Source organism: Cetorhinus maximus, chromosome 13, assembly GCF_964194155.1.
Source record: "Cetorhinus maximus chromosome 13, sCetMax3.hap1.1, whole genome shotgun sequence".
NCBI classification, from domain to species: domain Eukaryota; kingdom Metazoa; phylum Chordata; class Chondrichthyes; order Lamniformes; family Cetorhinidae; genus Cetorhinus; species Cetorhinus maximus.
The window spans coordinates 93,414,481-93,436,246 of NC_135891.1; the positions used below are offsets into that span (position 1 = coordinate 93,414,481).

The 21,766-nt window shown below is 42.9% G+C and overlaps 1 protein-coding gene across 6 annotated transcripts in view; it reads left to right on the forward strand.

The window, feature by feature from the left end:
* The window catches only part of LOC144688839 (dedicator of cytokinesis protein 7-like), a 207,841-nt gene that overhangs the window by 157,666 nt on the left and 28,409 nt on the right, over positions 1-21,766 (forward strand). For all 6 annotated transcript variants that reach the window (XM_078555826.1, XM_078555828.1, XM_078555827.1 and 3 more), the window contains 6 exons: positions 691-837; positions 5,267-5,425; positions 15,257-15,357; positions 16,504-16,696; positions 19,477-19,620; positions 20,806-20,937. In XM_078555826.1, coding sequence (XP_078411952.1) covers positions 691-837; positions 5,267-5,425; positions 15,257-15,357; positions 16,504-16,696; positions 19,477-19,620; positions 20,806-20,937 — 876 coding nt within the window. The remainder of the gene's footprint in view (positions 1-690; positions 838-5,266; positions 5,426-15,256; positions 15,358-16,503; positions 16,697-19,476; positions 19,621-20,805; positions 20,938-21,766) is intronic.

The following is a 21,766-nucleotide window of genomic DNA, read 5'->3' on the forward strand; positions in this document are numbered from 1 at the left end:
TTATTTGTGCAAGAGACCATCACAGTAAAAAATCTTTCATGGTTATTCTCCCTCCCGAAACAAAATAAAAAGGTTTGGACAAATAGTTTTGCACAAAGGCACTACTACTTTTTCAATAACCCAAAGGAAGTTTCAAGTGGATGTATAAATGTTTTGTCTTTACAGAGCCCTTCAGTCTTCAGTGTCTCTGATGCTGCAACCCTAGTCTCTCTTTGTCTACTTCTCTGTGCCTCAGCTCTGTTGCTCTCTCTGTTCTTGTCCCTGTCCGTCTATCTGCTTCTCTCACTCTGCAAGTTTCAAGTTGGACACCCTGAGACTCCAGTGCAGCTGCAGGCTGGTTGGCATTGAATAAACAGTTTCAGTCCTGCAGTTTGGCTATCAGCAAATTAACAAATAAACTGGTTAAATATTTATCTGCATGTTTGTGTATTAGTGTGTGCTCTGGGTATTTGTGTGTCTGCGTGTGTGTGTGTACATACATATGTACATATCCTTGTATGTATTTGTGTGATATGCATGTGTTTGTTTGTGTGTGTTTGGATATTTAAAGAAAACTAATTTTGGCCGAGTTCCGGACTCTGTTAACACAAGTTGCATTGATCACACTGATGCTGTTGATTTGTTGCTATCCTGAATATTTGAGCAGTTCTTCCTGCAGAGCTAACTGGTTGTTCTGTGTCCCTGCTGCAGTTTCCGGACGTGCTGTTTGATGAGGACTCGGAGCACTGCACGGACCTGTGCTTGCTGTTGCTACAGAGATGTATGAGTCGTTTTGAGAGCACACGGGTCCAGGCCTCAGCTTCCCTCTATCTGCTCATGAGGCAGAGCTACAAAGTGGTGAGCGAGATTGGGCTCAGAGCGACTTGGGTGTCTTCCTACCTTCCAGATTTAATTTCCATAGAAATTAGGGACTCAAGCTGTTAAACTTCTTATAGCCAGTTAGTGAATTTTTACTCTGTTTTAGATCCACATGCAATGTATAGTTCCTAACCCTACAATCCACCACCAGTGTCACTAGATGTCTCTTTATACTCTTTTGAGAAATCAGATTAATCGATTAAACAAGTAAATCAACACCTCAAAGGGACATTATCAGGTTATTGTAATGAAAAACAAAAGCAAAGGAAACTTATAAAATTAAAATTAAATTATTAGGACTGATGATGCACTCCAGTCTCTGCAGTGCCCACTGGTTGTGGAAGGCCTCAGGCATACTTGGGGAAGTGTCCTCTATGCTCTTTTGAGTGGATCGGATAAACTAATCTAATTAACTAAAGAACCCCCTTTAAAGGGTCACTGTAACAAAAACTAAAACTTTAACGGAAACTTATTAAATTAAAATAACATTCCCTGGGCTGATGGTGCATTCCAGCACCCACTGGTCATGGAAGGCCTCAAGCCTGCCGGTGGACACTGCTTGCTCCCTCTCCCATGACACCTGGCCGCAGACTTAGTCATGAAAGAGAGGCAGACAATCAGGTCGACTGACCCCCTCAACTGCCCACTGCTTGGACTTGCTTTTTTTGATAATGCTTCTGCTTGGTTGACAACCTTACGTGCACACATAATTATCCAATGAGTGCCTCCCTCCTGTACACACTTAACTTTAGTTTATACAATTACAGATTGTAGATGACATAAAGCTGGGTGGGAGGGTGAGCTGTGAGGAGGATGCAGAGATGCTTCAGGGTAATTTGGACAAGCTGAGTGAGTGGGCAAATGCATGGCAGATGCAATGTAATGTGGATAAATGTGAGGTCATCCACTTTGGTAGCAAAAACAGCAAGGCAGATTATTATCTGAATGGCTATAAATTGAGAGAGGGGAATGTGCAATGAGACCTGGGTGTCCTCGTACACCAGTCGCTAAAGGTAAGCATGCAGGTGCAGTAGGCGGTAAAGGAGGCAAATGGTATGTTGACCTTCATAGCCAGAGGATTTGAGTATAGGAGCAGGGATGTCTTACTGCAATTAAACAGGGCCTTGGTGAGACCACACTTGGAATATTGTGTGCAGTTTTGGTCTTCTTATCTGAGGAAGGATGTACTTGCTATAGAGGGAGTGCAGTGAAGGTTTACCAGACTGATTCCTGGGATGGCGGGACTGACATATGAGGAGAGGTTGAGTTGGTAAGGATTATATTCGCCGGAGTTCAGAAGATTGAGGGGGGATCTCATAGAAACCTATAAAATTCTAGCAGGACTAGACAGGGTAGATGCAGGAAGGATGTTCCCAATGGTGGGGGAGTCCAGAACCAGGGGTCACAGTCTGAGGATAGAGGATAGACCATTTAGGACTGAGATAAGGAGAAATTTCTCCACCCAGAGAGTTGTGAGCCTGTGGAATTCACTACCACAGAAAGTAGTTGAGGCCAAAACATTGTATGTTTTCAAGAAGGAGTTAGATATAGCTCTTGGGGCGAAAGGGGTAAAAGGATATGGGGAGAAAGCAGGAGCAGGCTATTGAGTTGGATGATCAGCCATGATCATAATGAATGACGGATCAGGCTTGAAGAGCCGAATGGCCTACTCCTGCTCCTATTTTCTATGTTTCTATGTTAACACAAGCCATTGTCTTCTGTGTTGGTGACTGCCATGGCACAGAAGGTAGTACTCTTGCCTCTGAATCAGAAGGTTGTGGGTTCAAGTTGCACTTCAATGACTTGAGTAGAAAATCCAGGCTGACACTCAATGTAGCACTTTGGGATGTGGTTGTGAAAGGTCTTATATAAGTGGAAGTCTTTCTTTCTACGTGCATATTTGAGGGCCCTTTTTTATTGTGGAAAAAAAATGTGAGAGTGCCTGGGTTATCTGTCTTACAGCAGCTCACATCCAAGGGGAAATGCGAGAGTAACACCAATAACCAGTGAGAGTTTAATTGATTGCAAACCCTAGGCTGGAAACACAACCTGTTGGCACAAAGTACTGGTGCTCTTTCCACAATATACTGCAGTTTAGTGCTTTTCTTTAATGATTGCAAAATTTGGTAATTTTATGTTTGAAAGGGAATAAAATATGCCATTGCAACAGGTTTGAAGGATAAAGGAAGCTAAACATTCCTGGTGTTGGCAATTGCACATGGTGCTCAATATGTTTCTCCATTTGTTATTATAGCAGAAGGTGCTAAACCCAATTAGAATCCTAGAATGATACGGCACAGAGGAAGTAAAATTTAAACTTCACCCTGTGACATTGCACTGAAGCCCCCACTGTGTTCATTTCCATATTAGATTTATCTGTAAATTAGTAGTCTTTATTTTTGAATTAGATTACAGCAGGTTTCAAAATATAAGTAAATGAAGTGTGAGAAACAAATCTTTCTGAGCCGGGGTTGAGGTTCCTTTTAATAAGAAATCTACCTTCCGTAGTCACAATACCTTCGCTACAGCCACAAACCTCCCTTTTGTAGAAATTGGGCCTTTTTTCCTTTATTAAATTGGACATGCCTACAGCTTAACTGATCACAAACCTTGGTCCCACTGCACCCACAGAGTAACATTTTGTCTTCTTGTGTCACAAGTACTACACTTGAGGTTTGTTTTCAGTTGTCAACTTTTGCTAGTTTTATAAGTTTGCATATATGGAGGTGGTAGATCAGTTATCTGACAAATAATAAAGATGGGTGTCACTGGGGAAGACTGGCGGGCAGATAAAGAACAGCAGTGCACAGTGATGTGGAGAATCGTGATTAATTGTGGAGGAAGGGTGCTGCCCTGTAATGTGGTGAGTAGGAGCAGTGATAAACATAATTTAAGGATCCCATTCGATCACATCATGTAATTTAACAATTAGTCAACCTACAAGGTTGATTAAACAAGTCAACAGTAAAATACTTCTTACTATCCAGACAGCATGTGTGGGAGGCAGTGGAATAAGTATGAAACCTTAGGTCAGTATTTTTTAATCTATTTGTCATCTATGGAGAGAGGACTTGCCTAACAATTTACTAGAACTCCTTGAGGAAATAATGACCCTATTGACTGTAGAGATTCTATTCAGATTCTGCCTAAGCTGTTTTTAGAAAACTAAATTAAACATTTATTAACAAAAGAAAATATTTCAAGCACATACATAAGTCTACAAATTACTATAATAATAACTCCTAAAACCCCTAATTAATCTGGCTCCCAGTTACACCTCTGTTAAGGCAATAGTAAAAACAAATGGATTTAAACAGACCCAGGCAAAGCAACACAGTACCCTGGACAGTCACATTTAAAATGACTTTACTCAGCTTCAGTTCCTGTAGATGGCAACTTGATGCACAGAGGCTGGAAGCTTTTCACACTTGTGTTAGATCTTAGAATGCCTTCTCCTCTTACATATAGCCTCACCTCCTTTATACATGTTTCTCCCTTTTACTGCAAATTCCATTGGTCTAACATGTCTTTACAACTTTACTTTTCTCATAATATAAATCTGTCATAGTACTAATTTTATCAGTAGCTTCTGGGAAAAATAAACACACTGCTTGGCTTGGCTTCTTCTGGCTATGTGTAACATCTTACCATCTCTTTGAAATTCGAACTAACCTAATGTATCCTAAAAAACCAAATGTTCCTCACACCTCACATTCTAAAACTTCAGCCATGTTTATGCATTTAGCATTTCAAACCTAGCTGCTTGTTGATAACTCAAAGCCTCCAGGCTAACTGTCTCCAATTCAATTAAATCACCCCCCGCACACACATACACACAGAGAAACTAATCCAAACCCCACTATTAACCCGCTTTTACAATACAGCACAATAATATTATGAAAATTATTATATTTTCATGATGGGGGTCAAAGCACATCAATGGTTTAAAGCTGCAGCAGAAACAGAGATATGCTTACACATGACATTGCACATAACAGGGAGGGGATGTCAAACAATAGGGAAGAGGCAAACCAACTACAAAGGGATCTGGATCTTTTATTTGAGATGTTAAAGTCACATTTATTGCCCAATTTCTCTGAGAAGATGTTGGAACCTCCTGAGAGGGCATGAAGAGTAAATCATGTGGGACTGGAGTCACATGTAGGCCAGACTGAGTTAAGGATGGTAGGTCCCCTTCCCTGAAATACCTTGATGAACTACTTGGGTTTTCTGCTGACTCCGAAGTTTACATATATGTTTTAGCTCATAAGTGAGCAAATTTATTGAGTGAAGTTCCACAACTTGCTGTAGTGGGAATTGAATCCATGATCCCTGTGTTGTGGATTTGAATATTTTCCAAACACTTTGAATTTTATGTGCTCACTAATCTGGGACTTCTTATGCTCAGCATTTTTCGAGAATGAAAATGTACATCACCCTATCTCTGGCATCCTTTGCGGAGAAAATATCGAACCAGGATGAGCACTGTCTTCAGAAATCCCTTGGGATAATCCTAATTTACCTGGAGACAGATAGAGCCATGCAGGGTACAGGCTTCGCTACACAGGTAAGGAAACTCCAAACCTTAAAGGGACTTTAGATCTAATCACAGGGCAAGTAAAGTGCAAATGATATATTTGTTGTGCAAGACTGGTGAGATATATGATCTGTTGTGCAGCAGTGCTGTTAGTTGGGAATGTGCTGGGAATAATTTTTCTGGTCCAAATTCATCCAGACAGTGGACAGGAGCACTGTGATGCTCTTATCCAAGCTCAGGAACACAGCTAGTTCCTGGCCCAGGCCATTAATATTGCCCTCGGGCATCCCAGATGCAGACCCACTCTCTGGTTAGACTTTAATTGGCAGGGCAGGAAAATAGCATAGAGGCAGGCCTGAGACACTTGCCCATAAACTTCTGAGTACTAGCCTTTGGGACTTTTTGTCTGTGGTTGGAGGGCAGCACCAAGAAAGGACTGAAGTCATCCTGGTTGAGGTGTGTGGGGAGGCACGGTACAGGTCAATAAAAACTGACCTCGGTTTCCTTCTTTCTCTTGTTGCCCCTGGACTGCTGCCAACTCACAGGTCCATAAGGGTCCCCTCTTTAACTCCAACACTTAACTTCAGCTCACGCCCTTCATATTGGGAGCCCAGTGGACAACCTAATGGATAGTGAGGCAGAAATCAAGCACTCCCACCCCAACACCTCATGTACATCTCCACAATGGGCTCTGGAATCCTGGCACACTGTAAAGGGGCCAAAATGCTGTGGGAAACAAATCTACCCCCTGACTTCTGTCTCCTCCCTTAATGTCTGAGAAATGGGTGCTCCCCTGGGATTAGGAAATCCTATGGAAAATGGTCAGGAAAATGGACTGATGGTCTTACAATATTGGTATTTCTCTCTCTCTCTCTCTGGAGTGTAGGGATTGTCTCTCAATCCGCTGAAATTTAGGAACTGTATCTCATTCAGTGTGGCGTAATGCTTGTCTCATGTTGCAACACATTGATGCAATATACTTATTGAACATCACATCCCTTACTGGCATCTGTCTTTCAAACGAGACCTTCAATTGAGTGCAGCCTGCCAGCACAAGCCGATGTAAAATATGCTGAGACACTGTTCATAGAGCATCAGCCATGTTCTCTCACTGTCACAACCCAATACTTAACCAACACTAAACATTGATTAACTGATCATTTGTATATGGGACCTTGTGAGAAAATTGGATAGAATGTTTGCCTAGAAAATAATCCTTCAAAATAATTCATTGGTTGTAAAGTGCTTTGGGACATCCTGAGGAAGTAAAGGGTGCTGAATAACTAAGGTTCTTTCTTTAAAATCAATGGTTGACATGACAACAATGGAAATGTGGCAAATATTTGAAAGGTTACTTTTTTGGGGTATTTTGCTATGTTAAATTTGATGTATCTGTTTACGTGCTTGTTATAAAGGTGGTGCCTCATCTAATGTAGGCACATATTTGGGCACCATGCATTGGTTGGTACTTGCTATTTGGTATGACCTCAAGCTTGCAGTAATATGCCTAAGCTCATGGTATATTTGCTAACTCTGGCTGAATGTATTCCTGGAGGTTTCATCATATGGTCCCCTCACTTCCAACTGCCCCACCCAGTTAACAGCAATTTTTCCTATTTCCAATATTGGAATAACTCATAATGAAAGGGTTCAAAGAACATGAAAAATGCACAATTCTCTTTTATGGCGCTATGACTTTTCTCCTTGATTATTTCCATGGAACACAGGATCATAAGACTTAGGAGCAGGAGTAGGTCATTCGGCCTTTCGAGCCTGCTCCACCATTCAATAAGATCATGGCTGTTCTGGTTGTGGTCTTAACTCTACTTTCCTGTCTGTGCCCCATAACCCTTTACCCCCTTGTCTATCAAAAATCTATCTAACTCTGCCTTGAATAAATTTAATAAATTCACTGCATTCTGCGGAAGAGAATTCCACATACTGACAACCCTCTGAGAGAAAAGAATTCTCCTCATCTCTGTCTTGAAGGGGAGACCTCTTATTCTTAAACTTTGGCTCCTAGTTCTAGTCTCTCCCACAAGTGGAAACATCCTCCCGGTATCCACCCTATCAAGTCCCGTCAGGCTCTTATATGTTTCAATAAGATCAACTCATTTATCTGAACTCCAATGGGTATAGGCCCAACATGTTCAACCTTTCTTCATAACGTAAGCCCTTCATCCTAGGAATGAGTCACATAAACCTTCTCTAAACTAGTTCTAACATAATTTTATCTTGTTTTCAAATAAGGAAACCAAAACTGTACACAGTATTCCTGATGTGGTCTCACCAATGCCCTGTACAGCTGCAGTAAAACTTCCCTACTTTTACATTCCATTCCCCTAGGAATAAATGCCAGCATTCCTTTTGCCTCCCTAATCACTTGCTGTACCTGCCTACTAACTTTTTGTGATTCATGTACCAGGACACCCAGATCCCACTGTACCACTGAGATCAGCAAGTTCTCTCCATTTAAGTAGTGTGCTTCTTTTCTATTCTTCCTGCCAAGGTGGACAAGTTCACATTTTCTCTATATGCCAAATTTTTGCCCACTCACTCATTCTGTCTATGTCCCTTTGCAGACTCTCTACCTCCTCTTGATAACTTACTTTTCTACCAATCTTGGTGTCATTGGCAAATTTAAATACCATACATTCGGTCCCTTCATCCAATTGTTCATTCATTGTTATAGATTTTAAATAGTTGATGCCCCAGCACTGATCCCAGTGACATTCCACTAGTTGCAGTTTGCCGATCTGAAAGAGACCCATTTATCCCTACTCTCAGCTTCCTGTTAGCCAACCAGTCCTTTGTGCTACTATATTACCCTCTACACTATGTGCTCTTATCTTGTATAGTAACTTTTGATGTGTTACCTTATGAAATGTCTTTTGGAAATTAGTTAAACACAACTTCCCTTTCACAAAGCCATGTTGATTCTGCATGATCATATTATGATTTTCTAAGTATCCTTCTATAACCATCTTAATAATGGATTGTAGCAATTTCCCTATGACAAGTGTTAGGCTAGTTGTCCTGCAGTTTTCTGTTTTCCATCTCCCTCCTTTCCTGAATAAAGGTGTTCTTTTAGCCATGTTCCCACCTGCTGGGACCCTTCCAGAATCTAATGAATTTTGGAAGATTATAACCAATGCATCTACTTATCTCTACAGCTACTTCTTTTAAGACCAGTGGGTGCAGCCATCTGGTCCTGGGGAGTTATCAGCCTTTAGGTCTAATAGTTTTCCCAGCACCTTTTCCCTGGTGATGGTGATTGTTTTAAATTCCTTCCTCCCATTCACCTCTTGATTTTCAAGAACCTTTGAGAAGTTTTCTAAGTCTTCTACAGTGAAGATAGACACAGAATACCTGTTCAACATCTCTGCCATTTCTTTGTTTTCCATTATCAATTCCCCAGACTCTCTTTCTAGAGAGCCAACACAGCTTTAGATACTGTTTTCCCATTTAAATGCTTGTTGAAACTCATATTATCTTTTTATATTACTGGCTAGCTTTCTCTCATACTCTATTTTCTTCCTTTTTTTTTTAGTCATTCTTTGCTGGTTCTTAAAATCTGACTAATCTTCTGACCTATCACTAGCCTTTGCAGATTTGTACAGCATTCCTTTCAATTTGATACTATCCTTAACTTAACTTCCTCATTTAGTCTTTCTTTCTTACTGGGATAAATCTTTGCTGAGAGTTATTAAATATCTCCTTAAAAGTCTGTTACTGTATCTCTGCTGTCTTAACCTAGTTTCCCAGTTCACTTTAGCTAGTCTGCCTTTATACTCTTAAAATTACCTTTACTCAGGTTTAAAACACTAGTCTTAGACCTACACTTCTCCCCTTCAAACTGAACGTGAAATTCTATATAACGATTGCTGTCACCTAGAGGCTCCTTTCCCATGAGGTTATTGATTAATTCTGTCTCACAGCTCATTAGCAGGTCTAGAATAGCCTGCTCCCTGGTTGGATCTAGGAACATATTGCTCTAAGAAATTCTCCAAAATACACCCTATGAACTCATTTTCCAGGCTACCTTTGCCAATCTGATTCGCCCAATCTACATATAGATTAAAGTCGCCTTTGATTATTGCGGTACCTTTATAAAATGTCCCATTTATTTCCTCCTGTATACTGTCCTACAGTATAACTACAGTTAGGTGGCCCACAAGTGATCTCCTACCTTTCCTATTTCTTATCTCTACCCAAACTGATTCTACATCTTGCTCTTTCAACTTAAGTTCATCTCACTAATGTACTAATGACATCTTTAATTAACAGCTACCCCACCATCTTTTCCTAGCTTCCTACCCTTTCAAAATTTTAAAAACCCTTCAATATTCAGGTTCCAGCCTTGGTCACCCTGCCACCATGCCTCCATGATGGCTCTCAGGCCATACATATTTAATTCTATCTCTGCTAATAATCCATCCACTGTCAAGCTTTAATTCTTGGACAATCCAGGATAATTCTGGAAGGTTGGCAACACCAACTTATGAATGACATAGCAACATTTTACTTGGCCTACTTCCAATATGTGGCATCTGCTGTTAGATTCTCCCTGTGGGTTGCAGTGCATAGCTCTGAGATCAGGATGAAGGATTATAGACAGTTTCATGATCTGGTCTTATCTTATAGGGAAAGTTACTATAGGCTGATGTTCCATATCTCTCCATGCCCGCACCCCCCTCTATTTAGCCTAGAATCCATCTCTCTCTCCCTCTGCCTCTCACCGCCTGTTAGAAATAATCAGTGCCCAGCTCTCACGAGCTATCCAATTGATGTGAGGGGCTGGGTTTCTGTTTTTTAATTCCAGTGGGCAGAAGCGCAGTTCAGAGTTAATCAGACAGTTTTAATTTTTCTTAAGTTAAATCGGTGAAGAGTTTGAATGCACACTGATTACGTTAATTACTTCAGAACCACGGGGAAAACATCCTTCAGGAAGTGTGTGTGAACCAGTTCCAACAATCCTTTTACGCTCATTATGCATCTGTGTTCGAAGCCCAAAATGGAATCAGAGCATTAGTTAGTCTCTGGCAGACAACTGAGAGCAGCTGCTTCCTGTTCAAAAGATGCCAGCAGTGTCTCGGTAATAGCACTCTCAACTCTGAGACATAATAAGCTATGCTGACACTTCAGTGCAGCACTGAGGGTATAAGACGTTAAACTAATGCCCCGTCTGCCCTGTCGGGTGTATGTAGAAGGTCCTTTGAAGAACAGCAGGAGAGTTCTCCGGGTGACTGGCCAAAATTTATTGATGGAATTGTAGATAATTTACAGCACAGAGCCATTTTGCCCATTGTGTCTCTATCATTTGTTAAAGAGCAATCCAGTATAATCTTGCTTTACAGCTCTTGCTACATAGCCCTGTTTTTATTTTATTGATTTATGGAATGCGGGCGATGCTGGCTAGACCAGCATTTATTGCCCATCCCTAATTGCCCTCGAAGTGATGGTGGTGAGCAGCCTTCTTGAACCACTGCAGCCCATCTTAGGGAGGAAGTTCCAGAATTTTGCCTTGCGACAGTGAAAAAAAGGTAATATATTTCCAAGTCAGGATGGTGAGTGGTTTGGAGGGGAACTTCCAGGTGGCAGTGTTCTCATGTATCTGCTGACCTTGTCCTTCTAGATGGTAGTGGTTGTGGGTTTGGAAGGTGCTGTCTAGGAAAGCTTGGTGAGTTCCTGCAGTGCATCTTGTAGAAGGTAAGCACTGCTGCCACTGTGCGTCGGTGATGGAGGGAGTGAATGTTTGGGGATGGGGTGCCAATCAAGCAGGCTGCTTTGACCTGGGTGGTGTCTAGCTTCTTTGGTGTTGTTGGAGCTGCACTCATCCAGGCAAGTGGGGAGTATTCCATCACACTCCTAACTTGTGCCTTGTAGATTGTGGACAGGTTATGGGGGGTCAGGAGGTGAGTTACTCACCACAGGATTTCTAGCCTCTGACCCGCTTTTGTAGCCACATATGGCTGGTCAAGTTCAGTTTCTGGTCAATAGTAACCCCCAGGATGTTGAAAGTGGGTGATTCCATTCTAGTAATGCCTTTGAATGTCAAGGGGTGATGGTTAGATTCTCCCTTGTTGAAGATGATCATTGACTGGCACTTGTGTGGCATGAATGTTAATTGCCACTTGTCAGCCCAAGCCTTGATATTTTCCAGGTCTTGCTGCATTTGGGTATGGACTGCTTCAGTATCTGAGGAGTCGTGAATGGTGCTGAACATAATGCAATCATCAGCGAACATCCCCACTTCTGACCTTATGATGGAAGGAAGGTCATTGATGAAGCAGCTGAAGATGGTTGGGCCTAGGACACTACCCTGTAGAACTCCTGCCATGATGTCCTGGAACTGAGATGACTGACTTCCAACAACCACAACCATCTTCTTTTGTGCTAGGTATGACTGCAACCAGCAGAGAGATTTCCTCCTGATTCCCATTGACTCCAGTTTTGCTTGGGCTCCTTGATGCCACACTTGATGTCAAGGCCAGTCACTCTCACCTCACCTCTGGAATTCAGCTCTTTAGTCCATGTTTGAATCAAGGCCGTAATGAGGTCAGGAGCTGAGTGGTCCTGGAAGAACCCAAACTGAGTGTCACTGAGCAGGTTATTGTTAAGCAAGTGCCACTTGATAGCACTGTTGATGACCATTCCATCACTTTACTGATGATCAAGAGTAGACTGATGGAGTGGTAATTGGCTGGGTTGGATTTGCCCTACTTTTTGTGTACCGGACATAATTTCTGGGCAATTTTCCACATTTCTGATAGATGCCAGTGTTGTAGCTGTACTGGAACAGCTTGGCTAGAGGCGCAGCAACTCTGGAGCACAAGTCTTCAGTACTATTACCGGATTATTGTCAGGGCCCGTAGTCTTTGCAGTATCCAATGCCTTCAGCGTCCCTTGATATCATGAGGAGTGAATCCAGTTGGCTGAAGACTGGCATCTGTGATGCTGGGGGCCTCTAGAGGAGGCTGAGATGGATCAACCACTGGGCACTTCTGGCTGAAGATGGTTGCAAATACTTCAGCTTTATCTTTTGCACTGATGTGCTGGTCTTCCCTATCACTGAGGATGGAGATATTTGTGGAACCTCCACCTTCCAGTGAGTTATTTAATTGTCTACCACATTCATGACTGGATGTGGTAGGACTGCAGAGCTTAGATCTGTGGAATCGCTTAGCTCTGCCTATTGCTTGCTGCTTATGTTGTTTAGCATGCAAGTAGTCCTGTGTTGTAGCTTCACCAGGTTGACACCTCGTATTAAGGTATGTCTAGTACTGCTTCTCGCACTCTTCATTGAACCAGGGTCGATCCCTTGGCTTCGTGGTATTGATACAGTTGTGGATATCCAGGCAATGAGGCTACAGATTGTGGTTGATTACAGTTCGGTTGGAATCATACCTAGCATAAAGGAAGATGGTTGTGGTTGTTGGAGACCAGACATCTCAGCTCCAGGGCAACACTGCAGGAGTTCCTCAGGGTAGTGTCCTCGGACCATCCATCTTCAACTGCTTCATCAATGACCTTCCTTCCATCATAAGGTCAGAAGTGGGGATGTTTGCTGATTATTGCACTATGTTCAGCACCATTTGCAACTCCTCAGATACTGAAGCAGTCCATCTCCAAATGTAGCAAGACCTGGACAATATCCAGGTTTAGGCTGACAAGTGGCAAGTAACATTCACACCACACAAGTGCCAGGCAATGACCATCTCCAAAAAGACAGAATCTAACCATCGCCCCTTGATGTTCAATGGCATTACCATTGCTGAATCCCCCACTATCAACATCCTGGGGGTTACCATTGACCAGAAACTGAACTGGACTAGCCAGATAAATACTGTGGCGACAAGAGCAGGTCAGAGGCTAGGAATCCAGTGATGAGTAACTCACCTCTTGACCCCCCCAAAGTCTGTCCACCATCTACAAGGCACAAGTCAGGAGTGTGATGGAATACTCCCCACTTGCCTGGATGAGTGCAGTTCCCACAACACTCAAGAAGCTTGACACTATCCAGGACAAAACAGTCTGCTTGATTGGCACCATATCCACAAACATTCACTCTCTCCACCACTGACGCACAGTAGCAGCAGTGTGTACCAACTGCAAGATGCACTGCAGGAATTCACCAAGGTTCCTTAGACAGCACTTTCTAAGCCCACGACCACTGCCATCTAGAAGGACAAGGGCAGCGGATAGATGCGAGCACCACCACCTGGAAGTTCCCCTCCAAGTCAAACACCATCCTGACTTGGAAATATATTACAGTTCCTTCACTGTCGCTGGGTAAAAATCCTGGAACTCCCTCCCTAACAGCACTGTGGGTGTACCTACACCACATGGACTGCAGCAGTTCAAGAAGGCAGCTCACCACCACCTTTTCAAGAGCAACTAGGGATGGGCAATAAATGTTGGCCCAGCCAATGAAGCCCACATCCCGTGAATGGATTAAAAAAAAATTCTGCTGCTGCTGATGGGCCAGACCGCCTCATGGTTTTCCAGTCTTGAGTTGCTAGATCTGTTCAAAATCTATCCCACTTAGCATGTTGTGTGGCACTACCACCACAATGGAGGGTATCCTCAATGTGAAGACAGGACTTCATCTCCATAATGACTGTGAGGTGCACTGTCACGGACGGATGCATCTGCGGCAGGCAGGTTGGTGAGGATGAGACGTAATATGTTTTCCCTCTTGTTGGTTCCCTCTCCATCTGCCACAGACCCAGTCTAGCAGCTATTTCCTTTAGGACCGGCCAGCTTGGTCAGCAGTGAACCAGATGAGTTCCAGTTAATCCTACTTTACAGCTGTTGCTACATAGCCCTGTATTTTACAGCAATTCAGGTGTACATCCAAGTAGTTTTTTAATGTCATGAAGGTTTCTGCCTCTACCTACAGGAAGGTGATTTCTAGAACCTGGGTGGGGAAAAAAAAACCTCCTCAATTCCCCTCTAATTCCTCAAGCAACATCACTTAAAAGAAAAATCTCGTCATCGATTTCAATGCTGTTTGTGGGATCTTACTGTGCTCATTGATGACCAGGTTTCCTTAGATCACTACGGTGACTATACTTCAAAAACACTTAATTGGCTGTAAAGTCCTTTAGCCCCATCACCTTTTTAGAGAAACTGGAAATGGGAATAAATAAATAAAAGGCACTATCAATATGAGTCCTTTGTTTTTCACTGCAATTGCTGCTGCACTTCAACTGATGGGGAGTGCCTCGCCTTCAGTGAGGCGAATAGCCCCTGCCCCTATTCGCATTCCTGCTATCCTGACCTGGCAGAGTATTGAGAAATCGCAATCTGCCTTTGCGCATAGCTAAAGTTAGTTCTGGAATTTGAACCCAGACCACCACTTGAGAGGCCCTCAGACACTTACTGCTCTCCTCCTTGAACATCGAGACCTTACTCTTTTGCTTCCAGCACACGGCGGGGCCTTACCCCCTGTCCGCATGGTGGGGCACTGACTCTTCACTCTGTGGTGGTACACTCTAAAAACCCAGTTAATGAAGGATGGAACTGGAACCAATCTTCACATACTTTCACATTTATTTACTGAGTTACACATTACAAGCATACACCCGCTAATCAGACCATTTATTAAGATTCAAGTGAATCACCACATAATGCCTCTCACCTGCATGCAATCGAATGTAATTAATATTATTAACGTGGGGCACTAAAGCCTGGCACTCTGGGGCACCAACTCTACCCTCTTCTCCCTCAGACATTGCCCTCACTGTCCCAACTCTCTTTCCTTCTCCTCCTGCCTCATGGATATTTCACTCAATGGACTGAATGTTAACTTGGTAAGCAAGTCAGGTAATCAATATTTAACTAGTGCTGATCTTTCAGGTGGAAGAGCTTTTAGTAAATCTGAAAGCAGTATCGTGTGACACAGTGAAGCTGCAGGAGTTCCTGAAGGATGTGGACATGCAAATTGACCTGATGTACAGGTAATATTCCCAAAGACAACATACTGCTCCTCCACTATATATGGGCACAGGGGCATGGAGGATGGGGGGAGCGTATAATGAGGGACAGAGGTGACCTGATGAACAATTACATTCTTTCCATTCATAAGTGTTATAATTCGTATTCTTGAGGCCTAATAGTTAGGTACTGTTGAGTGAAGTGTCCATGTAATGTGAAACATCCATTCAACTTTGACCCTGTAACCTCTTCTTGGTGTTGTGACATGGCCAACGTTCATCAGCTTTTGTTTGAGTAGATCAGGATCTCAAGGCTCTTGAGATAAAACATGTGGAATGCTGAGACTACTGGTGGAAGAGTTGGCAGTGCCCTGAGCTCTCCCATCTCAGTCATGCTGCTATGTGGATATCATAAGGGGCAAGCACTTCCCAGGACCCAGTGAGCCATATGTTTCCCTGTGGCAAGGACAGAAGGTTTCTATACTGTCTCTCGAGCAGCACTATAAAGAGAAGAAAGCAGGCAGCATTGTCATGTCATGACAATCTTTCTAGAGATGCTCTAAAATCCAGGTATTGTTTGGATCTTGTCACATCTGGAAACCAGCAATATCTGAAAATCTCACTACCGTATCAGACACTTCCTGATCCCTAGGTTCTGATTCTTTTTTATTTGGCATCACTGTATTAATTGTTGTTGATACGAAGCGAAAGCTCAGAATGGAGTGCTGTCGGGAACAATGCTTTGTCCTGTTCTGTCCTATTCAAGTCCTGGCCACATAGAAAACCCTTTGGGATCAGCCAGATGGACCGCAATGACCTTTTCCGGTCTTGTGTATTCCTTTGTTTGGACTAACGGAATGGATGGTTCCAGTTAGCTCTAGGTTCACAGCAATGACAGGAAAAACCCCAGGAAACGTGTCACCCTTCACTGAATCAAGGAACTGTTCAACTGGAAATCCTTTTAACATTGATTGTGAAGGGTGCGTTCATGCCTAATTTGATCCAATTAACAAGACTGGACAATGTTGGTAGATGAGCGGTACCCATAGAAACTCTGAACAACCTCCTGGTGTGAATGGGTCAGTGACAGATTGCATCACATTGTAAACAGGGAGCAGGTTCAATGGCAAGAATGTTTGTCTGCAGTAAATACTTTGTGCTTTCCTCTAGGATTGCAAAAGGTTTACAGAATTACTTGGACCTTCGCCTGATGTGGCTGCGGAACATCGCGATGAAGCACGTTGAAAGGAAACGGTTTGCCGAGGCGGCACACTGCTTGGTGCATAGCGCTGCCCTGGTGGCAGAATACTTGAACCGTGTCGAAGGATCCATCCATCTGCCCATGGGCAGCGTGAGTTTCCAGGTCAGCTTCTGGGAATGTGGGGCAACAACAACAACCTACATCTATGTAGCAGTGTTCACATAAAGAAACATCCCAGGGCACTTCACAGGAGCGTTATCAGACAAACATTTGACACCATGGGCTAGATTTTCCTGTGAGCTCGGGAAAACCTGACTTGTGCACTTTTGCACTTCCAAAAAGCACACCTGACCTATGTATGCCTTTGCCTGGGATTTTTGGCTTTTCACACAGGGGTTGGGTTTGAAGTACATTTTTAAAAAATTTGTTCATGGGATGTGGAGGTCACTGACTAGGCCAGCATTTATTGCCCATCCCTAACTGCCCTTGTTCAGAGGGCATTTAAGAGTCAACCACATTGCTGTGGGTCTGGAATCACATGTAGGCCAGACCAGGTAAGGACAGCAGATTTCTTTCCCTAAAGGACATTAGTGACCCAGATGGGTTTTTTTTTAACGACAATCGGCAATGATTTCATGGTCACCATTAGACTTTTAATTCCAGATTTTTATTGAATTGAAATTTCACCATCTGCTGTGGTTGGATTTGAACCCAGGTTCCCAGAACATTACCTCTGGATTACAAGTCCAGTGACAATACCACTATGCCACCGCCTCCCCCTGTGAGCTGCGATGGGGTGAACGAGGAGTGTGGGTGCAAGTCGGTTAGAAGGTCTGCCTCAGTTCTCCAACACAGCAACCGAGCTCCTAATATTGTTTAAAGGCCCCCTAAACCACACCCTTCATGACCCACCCACCCTCTGCCCCTTCAGATCACCCATTCCATCCCATGCCTCCTCATACCCCTTCCCAGCCCCCATGCCCACTCAGATTGCCTATGCCGCTTCCACCACATGCCATTTTCATATCCTCCATAGTCACTCACCCAGTCCACAGGAGTCATGCAATAGTAATCGGGATTATTTTATATCATTGGTGCAATAAATTAAAGTCTAACAATCTAATAAAACCCTGAATTCAAACCCACTTTTCAATGATACTGGAAAAAAACTCCAGTGTAAAAACATTGAATCTTTAAGGGCCTATTAGATTTGTAAACCAGTAAAAAAAATCAAAGACATATTCTGTTGTTACACCTTTAAAGTGTCAATCATTCCTGGATCTGTGGACCACCTACTGAGCGGTTATCAAAGCTTTTGAAACCCAGCCAAACATTCATAATTGTTACAGCTGTCATGACAAAACTTTCCAGCAATATTGCCTGAAACTGACATAACAGAATAGAGTCCCATTTCTGCTTCAAAGCAGAGTACCTGTCAGATAACTGAGAGGAGCAGGTGCAGACATTTTTTTTCAACTTTCAAAAGCAGTTTTTTTAACAGCTAGAGTTGTCAGTCGATTTAAGTTACAGCACAAAACATGACAGCAGAGGCTTTTTTCACATTTTTAATGCATTATGTCACTTCCTACAATGGAAAAAGTACTGTAATGCATGACGATACTTGCACAATGGTGGTAAATGTAAAGGTCAACTTACCTTTGCAGGAGAGATCCCTATGATGAATCATTGCATTAAAACACATCTACATTACAATACAGCATCTCATAGCAACATTTGAAGATTCACAACGTTTTACACTTGCCTTTCAGAATGTTCCCAACTCTTCATCAGGTTTCCCCCAGCGGTCACAAATTCTCCAAGGAGGTGTATTTTTTTTCATGGCTTCCAAAATCCACCCCAGCCCATGAAAGTTGTGTGTAGGAGGAAATGCAATTTTTCTGTGGTCTTCACAATGGAGACCTTAGCCTCTGATGATATGGGTGTGAGTTTTGCACCTAAGGTCTTCCTGACCCATGAAAATGGTGTGCAGTCGGGAAAGTGGAGGTAAATTGTTTCTTAAGCAAAAAAAAACAAAGTTCAGTATTTCGCAACCTGACTCGCACCTCCAGTGGAAGACAAAAATCAGGCACCATGTGTTATTAGAACGGGTAGTCAAAGATATAGGTTTCAAGGAGCATCTTAAAGGGAAAGAGAGAGAGAGAGATTTAGGGAGGGAATTCCAAAAGGTCAGAAACAGCCGGGAATGCCACGACTCAAGTCTCAAAGTTGAGCTTGGAGTTTCACACCCTATGTGGTGATCCCTTTGGGGGTTCACATTCTCTGCCTTGCCATGGATGAGATGCAGAGTATCTGAGGATGAGTGCCCAAGGCTAGGTTGACTGCCACACTGGTGCATGTAGTTATGGAACCAGGTTTAGTCAAGGAGCTCATTATTTTCTTTACTTCCATTAGGGACAGACAGGGCTGAATTCCTTCCTCATCTCAAGACTTGATGAATAAGAGATAAACAGTAGAGAGGCTGCACCAATTCCTGTGTCAGCTTCTTATAAAGAAGTGAGCTGCCTGTCACTGAAATTTGTCAGTAAATTGACTGGATATTCTGGATTTGACTGGTGTTGCCCTCAGTTTGGTGAACAATGCCCTGCTTTACCTGCCTCTTTGTGGGTCCAGCCAGTGCATGGGCCTTTTCCTAGTTCACTTGTCCTAGTAGTCATCTCTTGAGCACTCTGTTTTACTTTTTAATGTTTAAAAAAATTTACAATTCTAAAAATGTTACATTATTAATATTTGTGGGATTTTAAAAATTAATTTGTGAATCAATTTTTAAAAATTAATTTGTACGTTTATTATTGCAAGATGCTGAGACCACTAACTTTTTCAACACATGAACACTGGCTGCTTGTTAGTCCCTGATTGGCTGCTGGCTACCGGTGGCCCCTGATTGGCCGCTGGCTGTTGATCTTCCATTTTTTTTTCACCAGAAAGTCTCCATCAATGTCTTGGAGGAATCCTTGGTGTGTGATGAAGTCTTTTCCATGGAGAGAGAGGGCATATGCACCGGAAACTCCTTCAGTGAAGAGGGTCTCCTGGAGTTACTAGATGATGTGGTCAAGTTCTTCAACAGAGTATGTGTTCAACCTTCATCAAACCATGTGACAATGGGGGCTGAGGGACCTGACTAAATCAGATTCAATGTTGCATTTTGTGATTGTCTGCTCCCACACACACTCTTGCTTGAAACAGGAGCACAGGGTGGAGAATCCAGCTTGGAGGTCAGCTCGTCTGGTTGACAGTATTCCTGGTTTTCCTGGGATTTTTTTTTTGCTAGGAATCTCACCTTGCAAAATCTGCCCTTGAATCTCCACCTTATCCTCCCTATGGATAAGAGCAGGGGAAATGGATTATGGAAGATAGTTCTAATAATTTGGCCAGCGAGAACACAATGGGCTAAATGTGGGTCATTAGTAAGATTTGGAACGTAGGCTCTGAAAATTAGAGACAGCAACTCACCACTGCCCCTTGAGGGAGTGGCAGCGTAAGCTTCTCCAATGGGAATTCGATCCTGAATTCACAAATTCATCTCTGAATATAAAATCATAAACATCAGGAGCCCTGTCCTATCATTTCAGACCTGGTGGAGGTGAAAGGGATGCAGAGCAGGTGGTCTCCTATTATACGTTATGTCCAATATTCAGCTCCACTGATTTCAATATCAGTGAATATAAGGTGGTAAATGTAATTCCACCTGCACAAGTCCATTTTAAATCTAATTTCACATGGCACACACTGTACTGTGCCTGACATGGGAGTGTTTGAATGGACAGTGTAGAGGGAATTTTAAACTGTATTTAACCATGTCATACCTGTTCTCCAATTGCTTGAAGAGACAGCGTCAAGGGTGTTTAACTTTGTATGTATTCCGGGATGTGCGTGACCTAGGATAGTTTGATGACACAGTGCTAAGTGAGTTTTGCATTGCATATAACACAGGCTGTACCTGTCCTGTGGTTGCTCGATGGTCTAGCAAAGAGCCAGCACAGACAAGTATAACCTTCTTCTCTGCTGTATACTCGGGTGACCCTTCAATGGTCCATTGGGCGGACGGACCTTTATTCCACGTCTCTACAGATTTATTTCACAGTGTACCTGACCTGGGATGGTGTTCAGTTTCTCACATTGTGAGTTGTGCAATATTAGATTCACGTTTTAAATATACAGTGTGCCCAGATTAGGAACTATGATGCATTATTTTCATATCTTCAAAGTGTAGTATCCGTTTAAAAATAAAACTTTCACTTGTTTTTTTTAAGGCAGAATATTATGAGGCGGTTTATGAAATTTACAAGATCATAATTCCAATTGCTGAATTTCATCGGAATATTAAGAAATTATCTGTTATTCATGGAAACCTGAAGGAAACATTTGACCTGATCCTGAGTAAGGTAAAGGCTCCTCTTGTGCCAGTGTGTGAGTAACACTTGTGTTCAATGTGAGAGGCCAGGTATATACTGGGTGCCCACGGGCACTGGTGTTAATATTATCAGGCAGCCATTCTGCTCATGAGACAAGCAGGCCATTCCCTCCCTCTGTCCCTGCTTGATATGGTGGTCACTGAGCATTTTGATTGGCTGCTTTTCTATATCTTCTTTGGTGAATCTGTTTCGTGATTTGGAAAAGTCAAGGCAAGTTTCTTGGTGAGGCCAACGCGCAGCGCTTATGACTGAGTGAATTAGCTGCTCTGGTTGGAGTATCTCAGGGGTGAGAAGAGGAAAATCAGCCAAGCTTCCTGCTTCTGATCTCAGTGCAGGGATCTACACATGCTTGTATTTTGGGTCATGTCTGTTTTTATGCCTCCCAGAGTATACTCTGTCAATATTCACTGTCAGGCATGAAGAAGGTTATTTGATAGAGATATTGGAAAATGACCAGCAAATTCACCACTGCAGGCCTTAATCCAAGCACCATGGGACAAGTGAATTGGATTAGTATCTGAAAAGGAAAAATTTGCAGGGCTATGGGGAAAAGGTGGGGGAGTGGCACTAGGCGAATTGCCCTGGCAGAGAGAGGGCACGAGGGGCTGAATGGCCTCTTTCTGTGCTGTAACCATTCTATGATTCTATATGATTAATGGAACCCTAGAACAGGGCTTCTTCCAGCGGTCTCTTTACAGGAACGTTGAACTGAGGGAGCTGAACAGGTGGAGAAAGCAGAGAGTGGAGGTGATGAAAGGTGGGAACAGTGAATCTGGACTGTGGTTGAAGTGGGGCCAGT